This window comes from Mauremys mutica, chromosome 6 (assembly GCF_020497125.1).
Source record: "Mauremys mutica isolate MM-2020 ecotype Southern chromosome 6, ASM2049712v1, whole genome shotgun sequence".
Lineage (NCBI taxonomy): Eukaryota > Metazoa > Chordata > Testudines > Geoemydidae > Mauremys > Mauremys mutica.
The window spans coordinates 110,378,701-110,393,224 of NC_059077.1; the positions used below are offsets into that span (position 1 = coordinate 110,378,701).

A 14,524-nucleotide genomic window follows, 5' to 3' on the forward strand; every position below is an offset into this window, starting at 1 on the left:
TCCTTCAGTGGCATTATTAAAAGGCTTGCAACTCCTACACATCATTCAGCTAATGCACATGATGTTCAAGAGGACAGGAATATTTTTACATTTCAGTATAATGGCCTTCCACATTAGTGTGTCTGACACCTGAATCCGGACGCTTGCTGTCAGATGACGATTTTTAATTTTAATTTGCTCTCAGCCCCTGGGTGGCAGGTATAATAGGACACCTGGGCTGTGGTGGCCCGTCCCTGCTGCTGCTGCCTGGTGAATCTTCCTCCCCTCCACACCCACACCAACTTCCCCCCAGGTCCCCGCCCCCACCTCTCACTGCATCCCTCCTCACCATCCCCCACAGAGGCAGGACAGTGAGGAGGGACAGGTTGAGCCACACTGATGCTAAACCTTTAGTATCTAAAAGTTTATTTATAAAAAGAAAGAAAGGTGAGCGTTAAAATTGGTTAAAAGCCTCAACTATATACAGTCATTACAAAGCTCTTGGTTCAGGATTGTAGCAGTGTTGGAATAAACTGCTAGGTTAAGGCAAGTGTCTGGAATATAGCCGCAGCTTGGATGAGTCATTCAGAGCTTCAGTGTGTAGCAAAGCTCCTCCAGAAGTAAGAAGCCAGATTGAAGACAAAATGGAGAGGTTTCCAGGTCCTGTTGCAGCTTTTGCCATGTGGAGCGAATCCCATTGTTCTTACTGTGGAAAATTACAGCAACAAGATGGAGTTTGGCGTCACATTGGCAAGTCATATGTCCCTGCATTTTGCCTAGTCACGGCAGGAAATTCCATTAAGTGTAGATGGGCGTGCTCATGGTCCATTGTCAGTTAAGATGTGCTTGCCTAAAGTGCAGATCAGTTTATATAATATCACAGCTGTAATATTTTTAAAATAATTGCTGAAGAATGTTAAAGCTGTTCAGACAAATTATAACAGACCAATACCCCTACCTCAGGGTCACACTCTGCACACCAGTTGGCTTGTTAAGGCACCTATGTGTAACGCTATTTACATCGCACCTTTTGGGGGCACAAATTTGCAGTTGGTCAGGGGGGCGGGGCATCCATTTACTTTTTCAAAATGCCTTGTAAATGCAAAACCTAGACAGATTCTCATGTTCCCAGATATATCAAGGACAACTATATGAAACCTGGTGGGGGGAAAAGACTTTAAAGTGATATGTTCAAGGTACCACACATTCCACCCCCCAAAAAAAAACAACAAAGAAACAAAACAAAACCACCAAACATTTATATCAGTGTATGAAAGTACCTGCTCAAGCCATAATCATGCAAGTTAACATTTTGATCAATCACATTTTACAATACACTGTTAAGACCTCCCTCACCCTGCCCCTCCCCCAGTTCTGCAAAGGACTCTAGCACTACAGGCCTGGTGCTGGCATGAGCTTTTTTCCCCACACCGATCCTAAAGAGGTACTTTATTCCAGACTGGGGATGCTAAGGGGGGGCCTGCATTTGTAGCTACCCCATTAGATGGTATAATGGCTATATCAGTCCACAGGCTGCCTATTAAAAGTTTTTATGTAGCTATATATAAACATACAGCCGTAGCTCTGTACATACACCATCACATTTTATAAATTAATCATGTCCAAGACAAATTTCAGAGCTATGTGTATATTAACTCATTTGATTGTTTTTAGCCATATTTGCATTCAGCCTTCTTTCTGGGGCGGCGAAGTTTGGATTAAACATTGTCTCTCCTTGGCCAGCTCACACAACCACCAATTAAAAAAAAAACACCCAAAACAAGAACCCCCCTTTCACTGCAGTCTCTCTCTCTCCTCAAACAATAACACACCCATGAGCAGAGTTTTTAGATACAGCCCTATTTCAGGTCATTTTTAGAGAAAGTTTTGACTACTTTGCTGTGATAGAAAGATTTTTGGCACTTGTGTCTTTGCTATTTGAGAGTTCTGTAAACAAAAGGTTGATTAGTGCTAGCTGTGGCCTTTACAGAGCTGAGTAACGAGTTTCTTTTGGATGTGGCAAGCACCATCCTAAGTCTCGTAAAGTCAATATTTGAAAGGAAAAAAAAAATCAACCCCTCTACATCGTGGTAGTAGTATATGTCTCCTAATTTAGGTCAAGCTTAACTTGTAATACAATCTATGTGAGGAAACGACACATCCCTGAAAGGGGAATAATGAAATTGGGCTCTTCTACAGGCAGCCTCTCATGTTTTCCAGTTATGTTTTCATTAGCTAAGTGTACTTTGTGCAAAGAACCTTCTGTCATGGTGTACTGTTGCATAGCATTCTACCACATGGTTATTCCTAGCAGGTGCTTAACCTGGTACTGATTTGGAATACAGTTGTTAGTCCACCCTCCCTGCACTAGCACCTCCACATTTGGTGTCATTTTTTCCTTTACATTATTTCATTAATCTTTAACAAGAAAGTCCATAAATGTTGTGTACTCTACATGACACAGGTGTCCAGGCTGAGCTATAATACTGGAAGGATTTCAATGCACTCCATCTGCTCTCTACCACAAGAGAAATCACACCACATAGACTGCGCAAGTTCAATATTTTGTGCATTAACACTTCCAAAATCTGTAGCTAGTGCTAGAGTATAAATTATGGATCAGATTATGGAAGCACATAAGGGTTCTATGAAGAAAAACATTGTAGCTTTGAGAGAAATAAGTGGCCAACATGTCCTTTGCAGTAAAGAGTAACACCTTTAATTTGGATTTTTTTTTGTAGGTTGATGATTGTAACTGACAGCTTATTGCTTTTTAACTATTCTTCATTTTAAAAAAAAAGGTGACCATACTAAAACACCTTTATGAAGCAAGTTTAACAAAAACAGGTCAAAATAAAAGATATAAATCATTAGGTTATCCATAAACAAGAGTACAGATTACAGATAGCCTAACTTCTTTCTGTTTTAGCTGCATTTTACTTCTTAACATACATTTATTGGGAAAAACTGGCATAGGTGAGAAGAGTGTAGTGTGTGTTTCTCCACTTCATTGTTTTTCTATACCACTCTTTCGGGGGGGGTGGGGGGAGAGAGAAGGAGAGGCACAGGGTCAAAGAGAAGTAGGAGAGAAATTTACTTTCTGCGTGTGATTTGCAGACAGCAGCAGTGGCACCTTAAAGGTAGTCAGGTAAATTAGTTCTTTGTTTAGTATTGTAAGAATTTAGTACAAGTTTTAAAAATTGAAAAACCAAGTTCTTGTTTCTTACTGTTTAGATCATCAGCAGTGCAAAGCTGTTAAGTAGTAGCTACAGAACCAACCCCCCTCACCTAACCACATTTTTACACTGAACAACAATTATACACTGAATAGCAAACATTCAAAATTAAATAATTCTTGTACAAAAATCCTTTCAGACTGTTTAAGTACACTCCACTGAATATTCAATGTAATTACAGGGGGGTTGATATACTTTTACACTAGCACTATTAGTAATAGCACCCATTGTCTGCAACATACACAAAATGTGATTAATACTGAAATATTATGGAAAAGGAAGTGGTTCCATGTTGATTATGATGTTCTTGAAGAAAATCACCATTTTCTGCCCTTAGTATCCTCCTTTACTTTCCAAAGCATCAGTTCCATACAAGCAGCAGCATCTTCACTAGAATCATGGCCACCAACTATGAAGGAACAAAATAGATTCATATTTAAGTAGTAGTAAACGGCAACATTTTCCCATTAGATAGTGTCCATCACAAAGAGGAAAAACATAGCATTCAGAAGAGTCAATTATTCTCAAACTGACTGATGTAGAGGGCCCAGCTTCACTACTGGCTAGTGAACTATAGGATGGAAAACCAGCAACCTACCAAATAATATTTACATGAACCTGGGACATCTGTGAGCGTACTGCATATATAGGTATTGCATTTAAAACTAATTTAGTGACATGAGAAAGTAGAGGATGGATGAGATGCAGTGGAAGGAAGAGAAACAGAAGTAAAGAAAAAAATCTTACAAGAACGGTGGTGTTGCAGAACATAACTGGCGTACAGCAGTAAAATTAATTCAGGAATGGGAAGGTGGAGGGGGCAATAACAAAGTGGGAGGGTTAGTGGCATGATCTACGTCAGACACTTATTTGCCCATCATTTGTGAGATAAAGCATCCCTGCATATGGACAAACAAGAAAAGACAATTGATCTTTCAATGATATTAAGTATAGAGTCGTGAAAAAAAACTGCAAGGTAAGTTTGCTTGTTACTACGTAATACTTTTCCATATGCAGTTTGTTATGGCTCCTGTGTTGTTCACAAACATCCTATCAAACATCAGGACCAAACCTGAATATCTTCCAGGAAACAGGTGACAAAGTTGAAATTCAGTATTTAGACTGATATGACAGGAATTTGCAAAAGCACTTCCATAGCAACATATAAGGAGTACCAAACTCTTCAGCAGTAATAGGTACAAATACGCATTTTTATTGATATTTCACTAAGAAAGGGTAGAACTACCTCGTACGGAGTAGCTAAATTGAAGTGAGCATTCCCTGACTGTCTGCCAGGTGTACTTATCCTTGATTTTAGTAGAACAGAAAAATGTTTGGCATGTACCCTACACAGGAAAAATGATCAAGGCTGGCATTCACCAGTCCACATGCATCTATTATATCCTGACTGTCTCATTGCACAGTTCAGTTAATTTATGTTTTTGCAAGTCTACTTTAAAATGAAAACACCCAGCTGGGAAGGTAAGATAGTAATGCACTGCTTTTTTTCCCCTCCCGCTACACATTTGTAGCTCCTATTGACTTAAATAAAAGTAGTTACATGCCTGTTTTGTGATTAACATTTAAAAAAAAAAGTATTGCCAGCCACTGAAGATGCATCAAGATTTCAGAAAGTTTAGGAGGCTGTAAAAATCTATTCTTTTTCCAGTCTTCCTTGAAGCATTTAAACCTGCAGAACTCATTTCCCATTTGTCCTTCAGAACCTGCAAGCAGCCATTCTTTTCCCTTATCTTTGAGCTAATGGTGGGCATTTCCATCTGGTAGCATGAGGTGAGGTGGTTGATGGGGAATGTTGTCCAAAGCAGACAGAACTGTTTGGTGTTCTGCTTCATGAAATATGCAAGATTTATAGACAACAGAACAACTAGCCCAGAAGCTATTAAAATAAGTCCCCATATAAAACAGTGGTGTTCAAAGGCTAGAAACAAGCTTTAAACCACCTTTTTAAAAAAATAGAATATGGTGCCATCACATATACCACATACAAACTACATCTATAAGGAAGAGTGATACAAGTACAAACAAAAGGAGTTAATACCATTTAAGAACATGATCTAGTTTTTTTTGCATAAAATCCGCTCAAGTCACTGAAATGGCAAAATTTCCATTAACTCAAAGGAAGCAGGGCCCAACAACAGAGGTACTGAAATCCTGAATATTGTACTTTCCAGATTCATTGGAAGAAATATAATTTGCACAAGTTAAGATAATAAAATACAACAAAGTACCAGCTCTGTAAATACTTAATATGTTGTATTAAGTACTGTGTCATCTCCAAACAAATTCCTATGTCATAATATGGAGGTCTTTCAATGACCTTTTGTATCCTACACAAATAAATTTAAAGTTGTCATCATATGGCAAGTTTCTTCTATCAGAAAGCAAACAGGAGGCTTTAACTTCATGAATTTAGTTCTAGCTTTGTTGGTATAAAAGTCTGCATTGCTGGTTACCTGTTTAATTATATATTTATTGACTATTACTGAAATTCTCAGACATTCAGAAAGGATCTCAGACATCCTTTAGCCAGGATGTTGATACACTTAAAAACTTGGAGACTGAGATCTAAAGTGAAGAATCCTTGTAAATGCATCACTTACCTAATTTATTGAGACCTCTCTCTCATATATATCTTAATTAGATGTACATTTCTTTAAAATGTATGTTCTAGGAAGGTTTGTAAGGAGTTTAGGTGATAACACAACTGTTCGCTAAAATAATTCCTCTCCCCACCCTGCACAAAAACACCCCAACAAACACTGGAAAAAACAGTTTCCATTTTTAAAAAGTCTGATTTAAATCCAACTTAACAGATTTAGTTGAAAATTCCTAGAAGTTCAAACATCACCCACAGATTGTGTCCTGCCAGTCTGGGGAAGAGACACTATTCTGCATTCTCTGAATCTCTGCTTTAAGTGAAAAACTGAATCCAGGCTTAATGTAGAGATGCTATTGTACCTCTGTAATTACAAAGCTCTAAGACAAGGCAGTAGCCAAGAAAGATTCAAACACAGAAGTTCAAAAGGTACAAGTCATCTTGTGTCAGATATTTGCTTAGAGAGATTAAAAAAAAGTATTCTACTTTTGAAGATTTTATTGATTAAAACTATTAAATGGAAGACAAATATTGTTGACTACAGAGAAAGTAGTTCAGGATATGACTGAACATTTCCACATTAGCTCTGGACACCACCACTTGTTTTACAATATCAAAAAGCACACTAGGCACCTCATATCAGAATGTTCCCTGCCCCTGAAGTGATTATAATCTAACACTGGGCATGAGAGTGGCCAGAATAGTAGCAAGGGATTCAGGTGAGGAAGGAGTCAAGTAAAAGCAACAAGATCATGCCATTACTTTGGTTACTTATGTGCGGACGTTTTCTGTTTGATTAGCCATTATTGAAACGCCTATTAACATCAGGTATTAATTCACATTTTGTAGGCACCATAGAAATTCTAAGTTTCAAGGAAACTATGCCTAACAACAATTTCATAATTTAAACTTGTGTATTATGTAGAATTTAGAAGCCAAGGAATGTGAGATCACAGAGCCAGGGTGTCTTTGGAGAATATTTAACTTTATACAAACTAAGCGTTTATTGAAAGGAAGCCTTCAACTAATCATCTAGACCACATGATCATAGACAGTTGCCAATTAGGAGCCTCGTAGACCTGGAGTTTGAGTACAAATGCATTCAGATACAAGTTGTGTTCAAAACTTGTATAACTTAAAGGTTGTTCCTGCTCTTCCTTAGAATCCCCTTTTTGCCCCTTTTCCTCCCCAAGCACCCTTATGTCTCATTCAGTTGGACAGCCATACAAATAGAAGCATTCTGAAAGCGAGAACTGATTGTCAATCAAGACAGTATTTGAAGAACTGTGTTAACAAAGAGCTAAATACAGAAGTGCTAATCTGAAGTACAGTTTCCATTTTTTTCTCCCCAAGACTCAAAAAAGTGTGTGTCTAGGAACTCATTAAAATAGTGCTTTCAATTAGATGACTAATAATGTACAGTATGTCTCATTTTAGTCTATAGAAATATTGTACATGTATACCGTGTATGTAGTTTTACTGATTTTTCTTTTAAGCCCAACTAAGCAATTCATTTTTATTATTTTAAAACTGAAATCCAATAAAATTTTAAGGATGGTATTTTGTATCCTAACAAAAAACCTTCTGTGTCATGTCTCTAGCTGCTAGCATGTGTGATGTGTGTTTAAAATATGCATGTAAAATATTTATCAACCATAACCCATTATGTTTTCCATTTTGATTCTCAGATATTTATTTCTGACTCCCTCAAATTGGTTTTCCCCGTTAGTGCTACTTGTAGACAATATGATTTCCTTGCTCATATGTTTCTATACATTTGATATATACACATCGGTTTTGTATAAAGAATTTTATTTTTTTTTAAATGAAGTCACTATTAGAACTTTTGCCTCTAGGAGAGAAAAAAATATTTTAAAAACACTGAATATTGCATTTGAAAAGTGGACTAAAAGTAATCCTCCAAAATAATTGACATGTGCATAAATGAAAATGGCTGAAACATAGGTACACAACTTGCACTTTGAAAGTTAATTCTGCTTTGAGAGATATTACTCACTTTACTCATGGGAGAGAAAATGGAGAAGAGAGTCTCAAAAGTAAAGAAATGTTAAAGTGCAACTAAAGTAAAAGGCAATCTTACACAAGATTCTATACCTTAATTAGTGAAATTAAGAGCGTCATTCCCCCCCACACACACACACAAAAAAAAAAGAGTTGGCAAGTTAAAGGGTGACAATTTTGCCTTAAATACTTCCACATCTACACTTGCAGTATTTTATGTATATACTACAATGAACACTGCAAATACTGAGGTAATTTCATCTAAGATAAAGTTAGCAAGTTTTTAAATGGCAACAATCGTATTATGAGATTGGTTGTTGCTTGGTGCTTTTCCTTTTATTATGCAAATCACCAATGGATTATATAGAAACTAAAATAAGCGCCTACCATCATCTTGAATAATTCGTCTGAGGTAATCAGCCATTAGATTTCTAAGTGCTCTTTTATGAGGCAAGCCTAGCCGATGAGGAAACACCACTGCTGTGTCCACAACAGTGTTATGAATCAGCTGTTAAAAAAAATTGCAGTGGTCTGTATTAAGTACAATCCATGATCACAAGTCCAATTACATTTTTCCTTTAATAAAATAAAACTTAAAAATTCTCATGGTTAAAGCACTACCTCTGTCACCTATAAATACCTTTTTATAACCCACTTCCTTCAACTGGTCTCACCCTTGATTTCTTCATACTATTCCTGTTTCATCTGGTCTTATTAGATTGTAAATTCTTAAGGGCAGGGGCTGTCTTTATATGTTCTGAAACGTGTTATGTATATTACTTCCACAATCTAGAAGTTTGCTAATTTGATGTACAGTCAACAACTATCAACTATTTTTAGGCCACAAGCTAATATTTTACCACTTTTTATTCTTGCCAGAAAACTATGTGAAAAGCACCCTGATAAATTCATATGTCGTATGAAAAAAATTCACAGTTGTAGCTTCTGAATATCAATCAATGGCAGGGACTCCCTACTAGGATTGCCAAATGCTTGTTTCTTTTTTACATTTGGCTGAAATCTTCCATTGAGTACTAGTGCCTTTCACAGGTTTAAAAATAACTAGTGTCAGTCCAATAAATTCTGACTGTTAGAAACCTGAGTACTGAATACATACAGCAAGAAGTTGTGTGTTTAACGATGCTTGCTTCAGCAGTAATTGAGTACAAATATATGCTCAATTATTTAAATGTGGTGAATTCATTAGAGTTTATGCTAAAAAGGCAAATAGTGGCAGATTTCTCCCCCACCCCCCATTTAACAACAAGGAAAATATAATGCAAGGGTGATGTGAAAATGCATAGTTAAAAGCACACAAAAAAAATCAAAAGAAAAAAATGTTCATTGACATTTGCTTGCTTGTGTTGTATCTATGTATTGATACCTATGTATGGATACCTTTTTCTATTCTATATCTAAGTATATGAAAGCTATTCATTTAATCTATGTCATAATATGTACGATGAACCACAGCATGTATAATGCTGACAAATTAATCTGCCAAAATCTTAACTTTTATTTCCTATTTCATTACTTTAACTGGGCACCATTATATCCTGCAATAAGTTCAGTTCTATTCTAAAGATATTCTCCCGAAGACCAGTTGCTCTGAAATTAAAGTTAGTGACAGCACAGGTTTAAAAAAAAATCTTGTAGAAATTTCATGGAACTAATGCTTAAATGTTTTACCTTAAGAGCAAATAAATCATTTTCTAAGCTGTGTCCAATTAAAATAGTATCTGCACTGAACAAGTTTAGCAATATTGCCTGCACATCCCGAATAGATGAGGATGTGTTCTTCAAGTCCTCTTCTGTCACTCCAGAAAATCTAAGATAGATTTAAAAGAGCTTCAGTAAGTGAGAAATATAGCCTCTGGATTCCTTTTTGTAGCATTCAAATTCCAAAACTGGGTAGAGTTAGACGTAGAACACTGAACTGTGACAGTAGAACAATTTTTATTCTCCTCTCCAGCATAGCTGCCAGGATAATGAGGTTACTGGCTTTGGCTCTGCTTTCAGAAAAACTACTGTGACAGCTGGCTGCAGATTGTCCACGTAAGCTTAGAATGAAGGAGGATTTGGGGTACTGCAAGGACACAGGTCCCGCTAATGACAGATTGAGGCAAGAACCACAGACTTGGCATTTGCTGGGCTTCTTCCTCCTCCTCCCCTTTGACAGGGGATCAGAGCAGGTAAAAAGCCAACACCTCTAGAAAGGTTGTCTTGCCTTAAGACATTTGCTGCTACTTCAGCAAAGGCAAAAATCAAGACTTCGGAACAGAATGCATGAGGATCCCGAGGAGGTTGAAGCCGAAAAGCTTTTGCATCCAGGATGGATGCCTCTTGCCTGACTGACAGGGAGATAGGACATGCACAGAAACTGCATTAATAGCAGCCACATTCATCAAATCTTACTCCAGTAAGTTTTTAAGTTTGTTATTTAAAAGTTGTCATGCTTCAGACAGGGATCACAAACACCAACATCTCTAAATGTGTAAGTGAAGTCACATGAAAATGCAACTATTCATTTGGGGAGAAACAGGGAAAATTTACATAATGTAGAAAAGAGGTTTCTGTTTAACTTAAAGGGGGTAGCCAATTGTTTTGTATCCAAATTTACCTCCAATAGGCAGAAGAAAGTTTAACAAAAGTAAATATAGAAAATATATATGGAACTTCTCAGAACTGAGTTTTTATTGAATTAAAATGAACAGTTCACGAATTAAGGCACTATCATCTTCAAATGTTAGTGTTTTTTAAAGATATGCATACCTAGTATTATAGTCTATGATTTCATTATCTGGTTTAACAAGTGTATCATAGGCAACCTGTAGGTTGGAATCAACCACGGTCACTCTAGTAAGTTCCAGACCTTGTGTTGTATAACACTAAAAAGAAAAACAAAACAAGTATTAAATGAAAATTTAGAATGTGTCAGTCACCTCTGTGCTTTTTGCTCTTTGTACAAGATATGTAACATAAAAGAACCACACAGGTACTGTGGAGTCCAAATAATCGTGTTACCTACCCTTTCCTGCAACCACACTTTTAAGTAGTTTTGTTTCCCTTCCAAAAAAACCCAACACAGATTGCTGCAACAGTTAAGTTTCTTTATATCGATTGCTCCTTAAGGAAAGACTGAGACGTAGTCTCTGGATGTAATAAACAGCAGTCACGTTTTATTTAGCTCATACTAAACAGCCTCCAATTCTGTATCATTCTTCATAGATAAAATGCATCCAGTTTAGCCTAAATCTTAATGGAATCCCATTCCACCACTTTTTATCCCTAGAACAAAATTATACACAGTATTTCCTATGAAGCAACATTCAAAAGTAGCTGACAAATGTTTGGTTTGAGCTGAATATTTCAAGAAGCCTAAAGTTAACCATACCATCTCACAGTCGAGTGCAAATACACCATGATTTCCATCAGCTGGAGTTAGTTTGATAAATGTCTTCACAAAGCCTTCCAGGTTCTCCTTTCGGCCATCATGGACATGGAGCTGTGAAGTTTCCATTAGCATTAAAATGTGATTAATAAGCATCTTATTGCTATGCCAGCATAACTCCATAGATAGAGATGCAGCCTATGCTGATGGAAGGGGTTTTTAGTATCAGTGTATGGCCACCATCTCCCCATCCAAATGTAGCTAGATCAAGGGAAACCTTTTTTCCATTGACCTAGCTGCATCCACACTGGGTGGTTAGATTAGCATAGCTATTTCATTCAGTGGCACAGATATTTTATACCTCTGAACAACGCAAGTCTGTCAATCTACATTTTAAGTGCAGACCAGGTGTTATTCAATTGCTGAGAGAGTAAGTTATCTTTGATACAGACTAACTAGAGTTAAACAGGAGACCCTTTTATTTAACATTCTCCACTCAACCTACTAAATCTTAGTACAGAAACCAACGTTTCTGTAAAGATAGATGTCAAGTTTATGAAGCAATATGACAACTGGTGGGTCATGGGTAACTGGCTGGTCACAAGGTGCTGGCTCCCCTTTTTCCTGAAGAGAGAAATGAATGGAGGAAAAAGACACACAAAAATAAGCAAAATTAGATGCGGTTCTTTTTGGAAAAAATAACCCTAATTATATTAGAAATAGCTGAAACAATACAATTACTTTCCTATTTTATTTCCATGAAAATAGCCACAGGGCTATTTTGTGATCATAAGTATTCAGCCCCTGCTATTGGAGTGGAAAGTGGGTCCCTGAGACATTGTTTCTTAAGATGTGATCCCCACTGTGAAAAAGTTTGAGAAGCGATGCTAACATGTTCCTACCTTTGCAACCTGGCATCCAGGAGACCCAACTACTCCCTCACAACAGCTATACCGTGTTTCCAAGCCACCAGGAACTGCCATAAAAGGAAAATTCAAAAAGCAGTCAAACAACTGAAACAAATCAGTACTTGTTTTACTTTCCTGAAGCAAGGGACATGTTTTAATGCACCTATACTTGACGCAAGGGACATGTTTTAATGCACCTATACTTGACTTCATGATGGTGTGTCTAGGTTAGCAGAACCCAGGCTTCTTACACATGAACAATTGATATGTTGCTAGGTATCCACAATCCTCAGGGCACAGCAGATATTTCTAGTTTTATGTGCATCCCGATCCAAGCACACTTCAAGGTGGTAAACAAGATCGTAATATGAAACATTAGCAATTAAAAAGTTATTTTAAATGATTTTTGATAGTGGCTTACATCAAGAGTGAACACGAACTATACTAACCTTTTTGTCTTAGTACTCTACCAGAATGGTAGTTGCATTCTTCTTTACGAATGTGCTTTCCTGAAGCAGTAACAGTGTATATTTCTCCACATCTACAACATACTCTTTTGGAAGCTGAAAGTAGTATGATAGTTCAATGACTAATTAAAATTCAGCCTTGAAAAAATCCTACTTGCCCTACTCTGGACAAATGAAACAATACAAGATCTTCTTCCTTTTCAATTATCAGAGAAGTAATAGGCATAGTAACTAGTTGCCTAGCTAAGTAAATACATTTTTATGACAAGTTTTCCGAGGCTGGTCAAGTTATTTTTTTAAGCACTAAAATAGTATGAATTCCTGTGGCATAATTCTGATATATGCTTCAGTTATAAGAATTTAAAGAATTCTTAAGGCTTTTTATTTTAAAACTCACAAATTAAATTCTTGAAGTATTATCTTTTATTAATCCAATTACTTAAGTCAAAGACTCTCAAACATTTTTGGTTTACTAATACTGCACTGTGGACAGAATATGCAATTCTCGGCAAGAATTTCACTCGCGAATAGTTTTACTAACCTAAAGAATTTTGTAACAGTTTGCAACAATCAGGGCCCAAGTAGTTATGTAACACTATTGTACACAATTTCAATACAATATATACCAGATGCCAAAAGAAAGTTAAGTTTAAGAGAATGATTTGTTTAAAAAAAAAAAACCCAAAAAAACCTGTTTTTTCCATATCAACTGTTATAGATATACATTTACAAATTCTGGTTTCATTTACTTACCATCAGATACAGCTGTTTTTGTAATGCCATTACTCAACATAGCACTGCCAGGTTTTTCAGGATTTGGTTGTGGGTAGCCATTCTCATGCAATTGTTCCTCAGTCAGAACATAGTCTTTTAGAATTCTATAGAGAACAATTCCTGAAAAATCTAATAGCATTTAAAGACAGGTTAGAGCAAATATGACAATGAATTTCAAAACAAACATTTTACATCTTAGATGCACATTTAAGGTTTTGATTCAGTTATACTGAATCATCTTAGTTTGTTTACCTGATCACTATCAGAAATTATATACTTGTCACATCTGACAGCAAACAAAATTAACAAAAACCAAAACCCTACATAGAGTAAGATATTAAAATGACTTCCAACAAGTTACTATTTAACACTAACAGAAGGCTGCAAAACCACAATTCTGAAAAGCATTCTTGCTTCATACAGAAATTCAATTCTTTCCTTGTCTTTAGAAAGATCAGTGATTTGAAAAATAGCATCTTCAATCTGTTTTAGAAGTTGGTCATATGTTGGTCCTGGGTGGCATTTGGGGCTGATATCTAAAATCTAACAATAGGAATAAGGACCAGGAAACTGGGTATGAAAATTCATTTCACGTTGAAAAAGTTGCCCCAGTTTATATGTAAATGGGAGAAGCTACATATTTTAGGTAAGAACTATCAGATTGTTTTACCATTCTTCTCTTCCGATTTTCTAGATCCAGTTGTATTAGTACATCTGCTACCACAAGACTGCCCTAAAAATAGAAAAACACTTTTAAATGCATCTTCCAAACTTCAGACTTCCTGTTTCAGTTAGTGAAGTCTTTAAGAATTAAAACATTGCATCTCATTGGTAACCTTTTAGAAGCATGTTTACACCAACATAATTTAAATAAAAATCATTAATGAGGCAAAACAGAATGATCTTTATCTGTGTCAGACAGCATCACTTCTTTCTTTCCCCCCCATTTCCCTACATAATTTCTTACCATTTGGAGAGAGACTACCTTGATCCCTCAGCTTTTTAAGGGTGTTCACAGCTATGTTCAGATACATATTTTTACTGCCACAACGATCATAAATTGCTTTTTCTTCTACCAATGCCTACATTTAAAAGAGTAAGACCAAAATTTAAGGGCATATAGCTTATTG

At 36.4% G+C, this 14,524-nt stretch overlaps 1 protein-coding gene across 3 annotated transcripts in view; it reads right to left on the minus strand.

Annotated features, from left to right (window-relative positions):
- Positions 1-1,330: 1,330 nt before the first annotated feature.
- Positions 1,331-14,524, minus strand: part of LOC123373289 (RNA exonuclease 1 homolog) — a 28,725-nt gene continuing 15,531 nt past the window's right edge. The window contains exons 7-16 of one of the 3 annotated variants that reach the window (XM_045022214.1): positions 14,362-14,476; positions 14,065-14,127; positions 13,374-13,523; positions 12,603-12,716; positions 12,148-12,221; positions 11,249-11,359; positions 10,627-10,742; positions 9,544-9,682; positions 8,242-8,362; positions 1,334-3,624 (exon numbers count right to left, since the gene is read on the minus strand). In XM_045022214.1, coding sequence (XP_044878149.1) covers positions 3,533-3,624; positions 8,242-8,362; positions 9,544-9,682; positions 10,627-10,742; positions 11,249-11,359; positions 12,148-12,221; positions 12,603-12,716; positions 13,374-13,523; positions 14,065-14,127; positions 14,362-14,476 — 1,095 coding nt within the window. In that variant the 3' untranslated portion in view covers positions 1,334-3,532. Of the gene's footprint in view, positions 3,625-8,241; positions 8,363-9,543; positions 9,683-10,626; positions 10,743-11,248; positions 11,360-12,147; positions 12,222-12,602; positions 12,717-13,373; positions 13,524-14,064; positions 14,128-14,361; positions 14,477-14,524 lie in introns of all 3 variants that reach the window. The other 2 variants (XM_045022216.1, XM_045022217.1) reach the window with 2 other exon arrangements.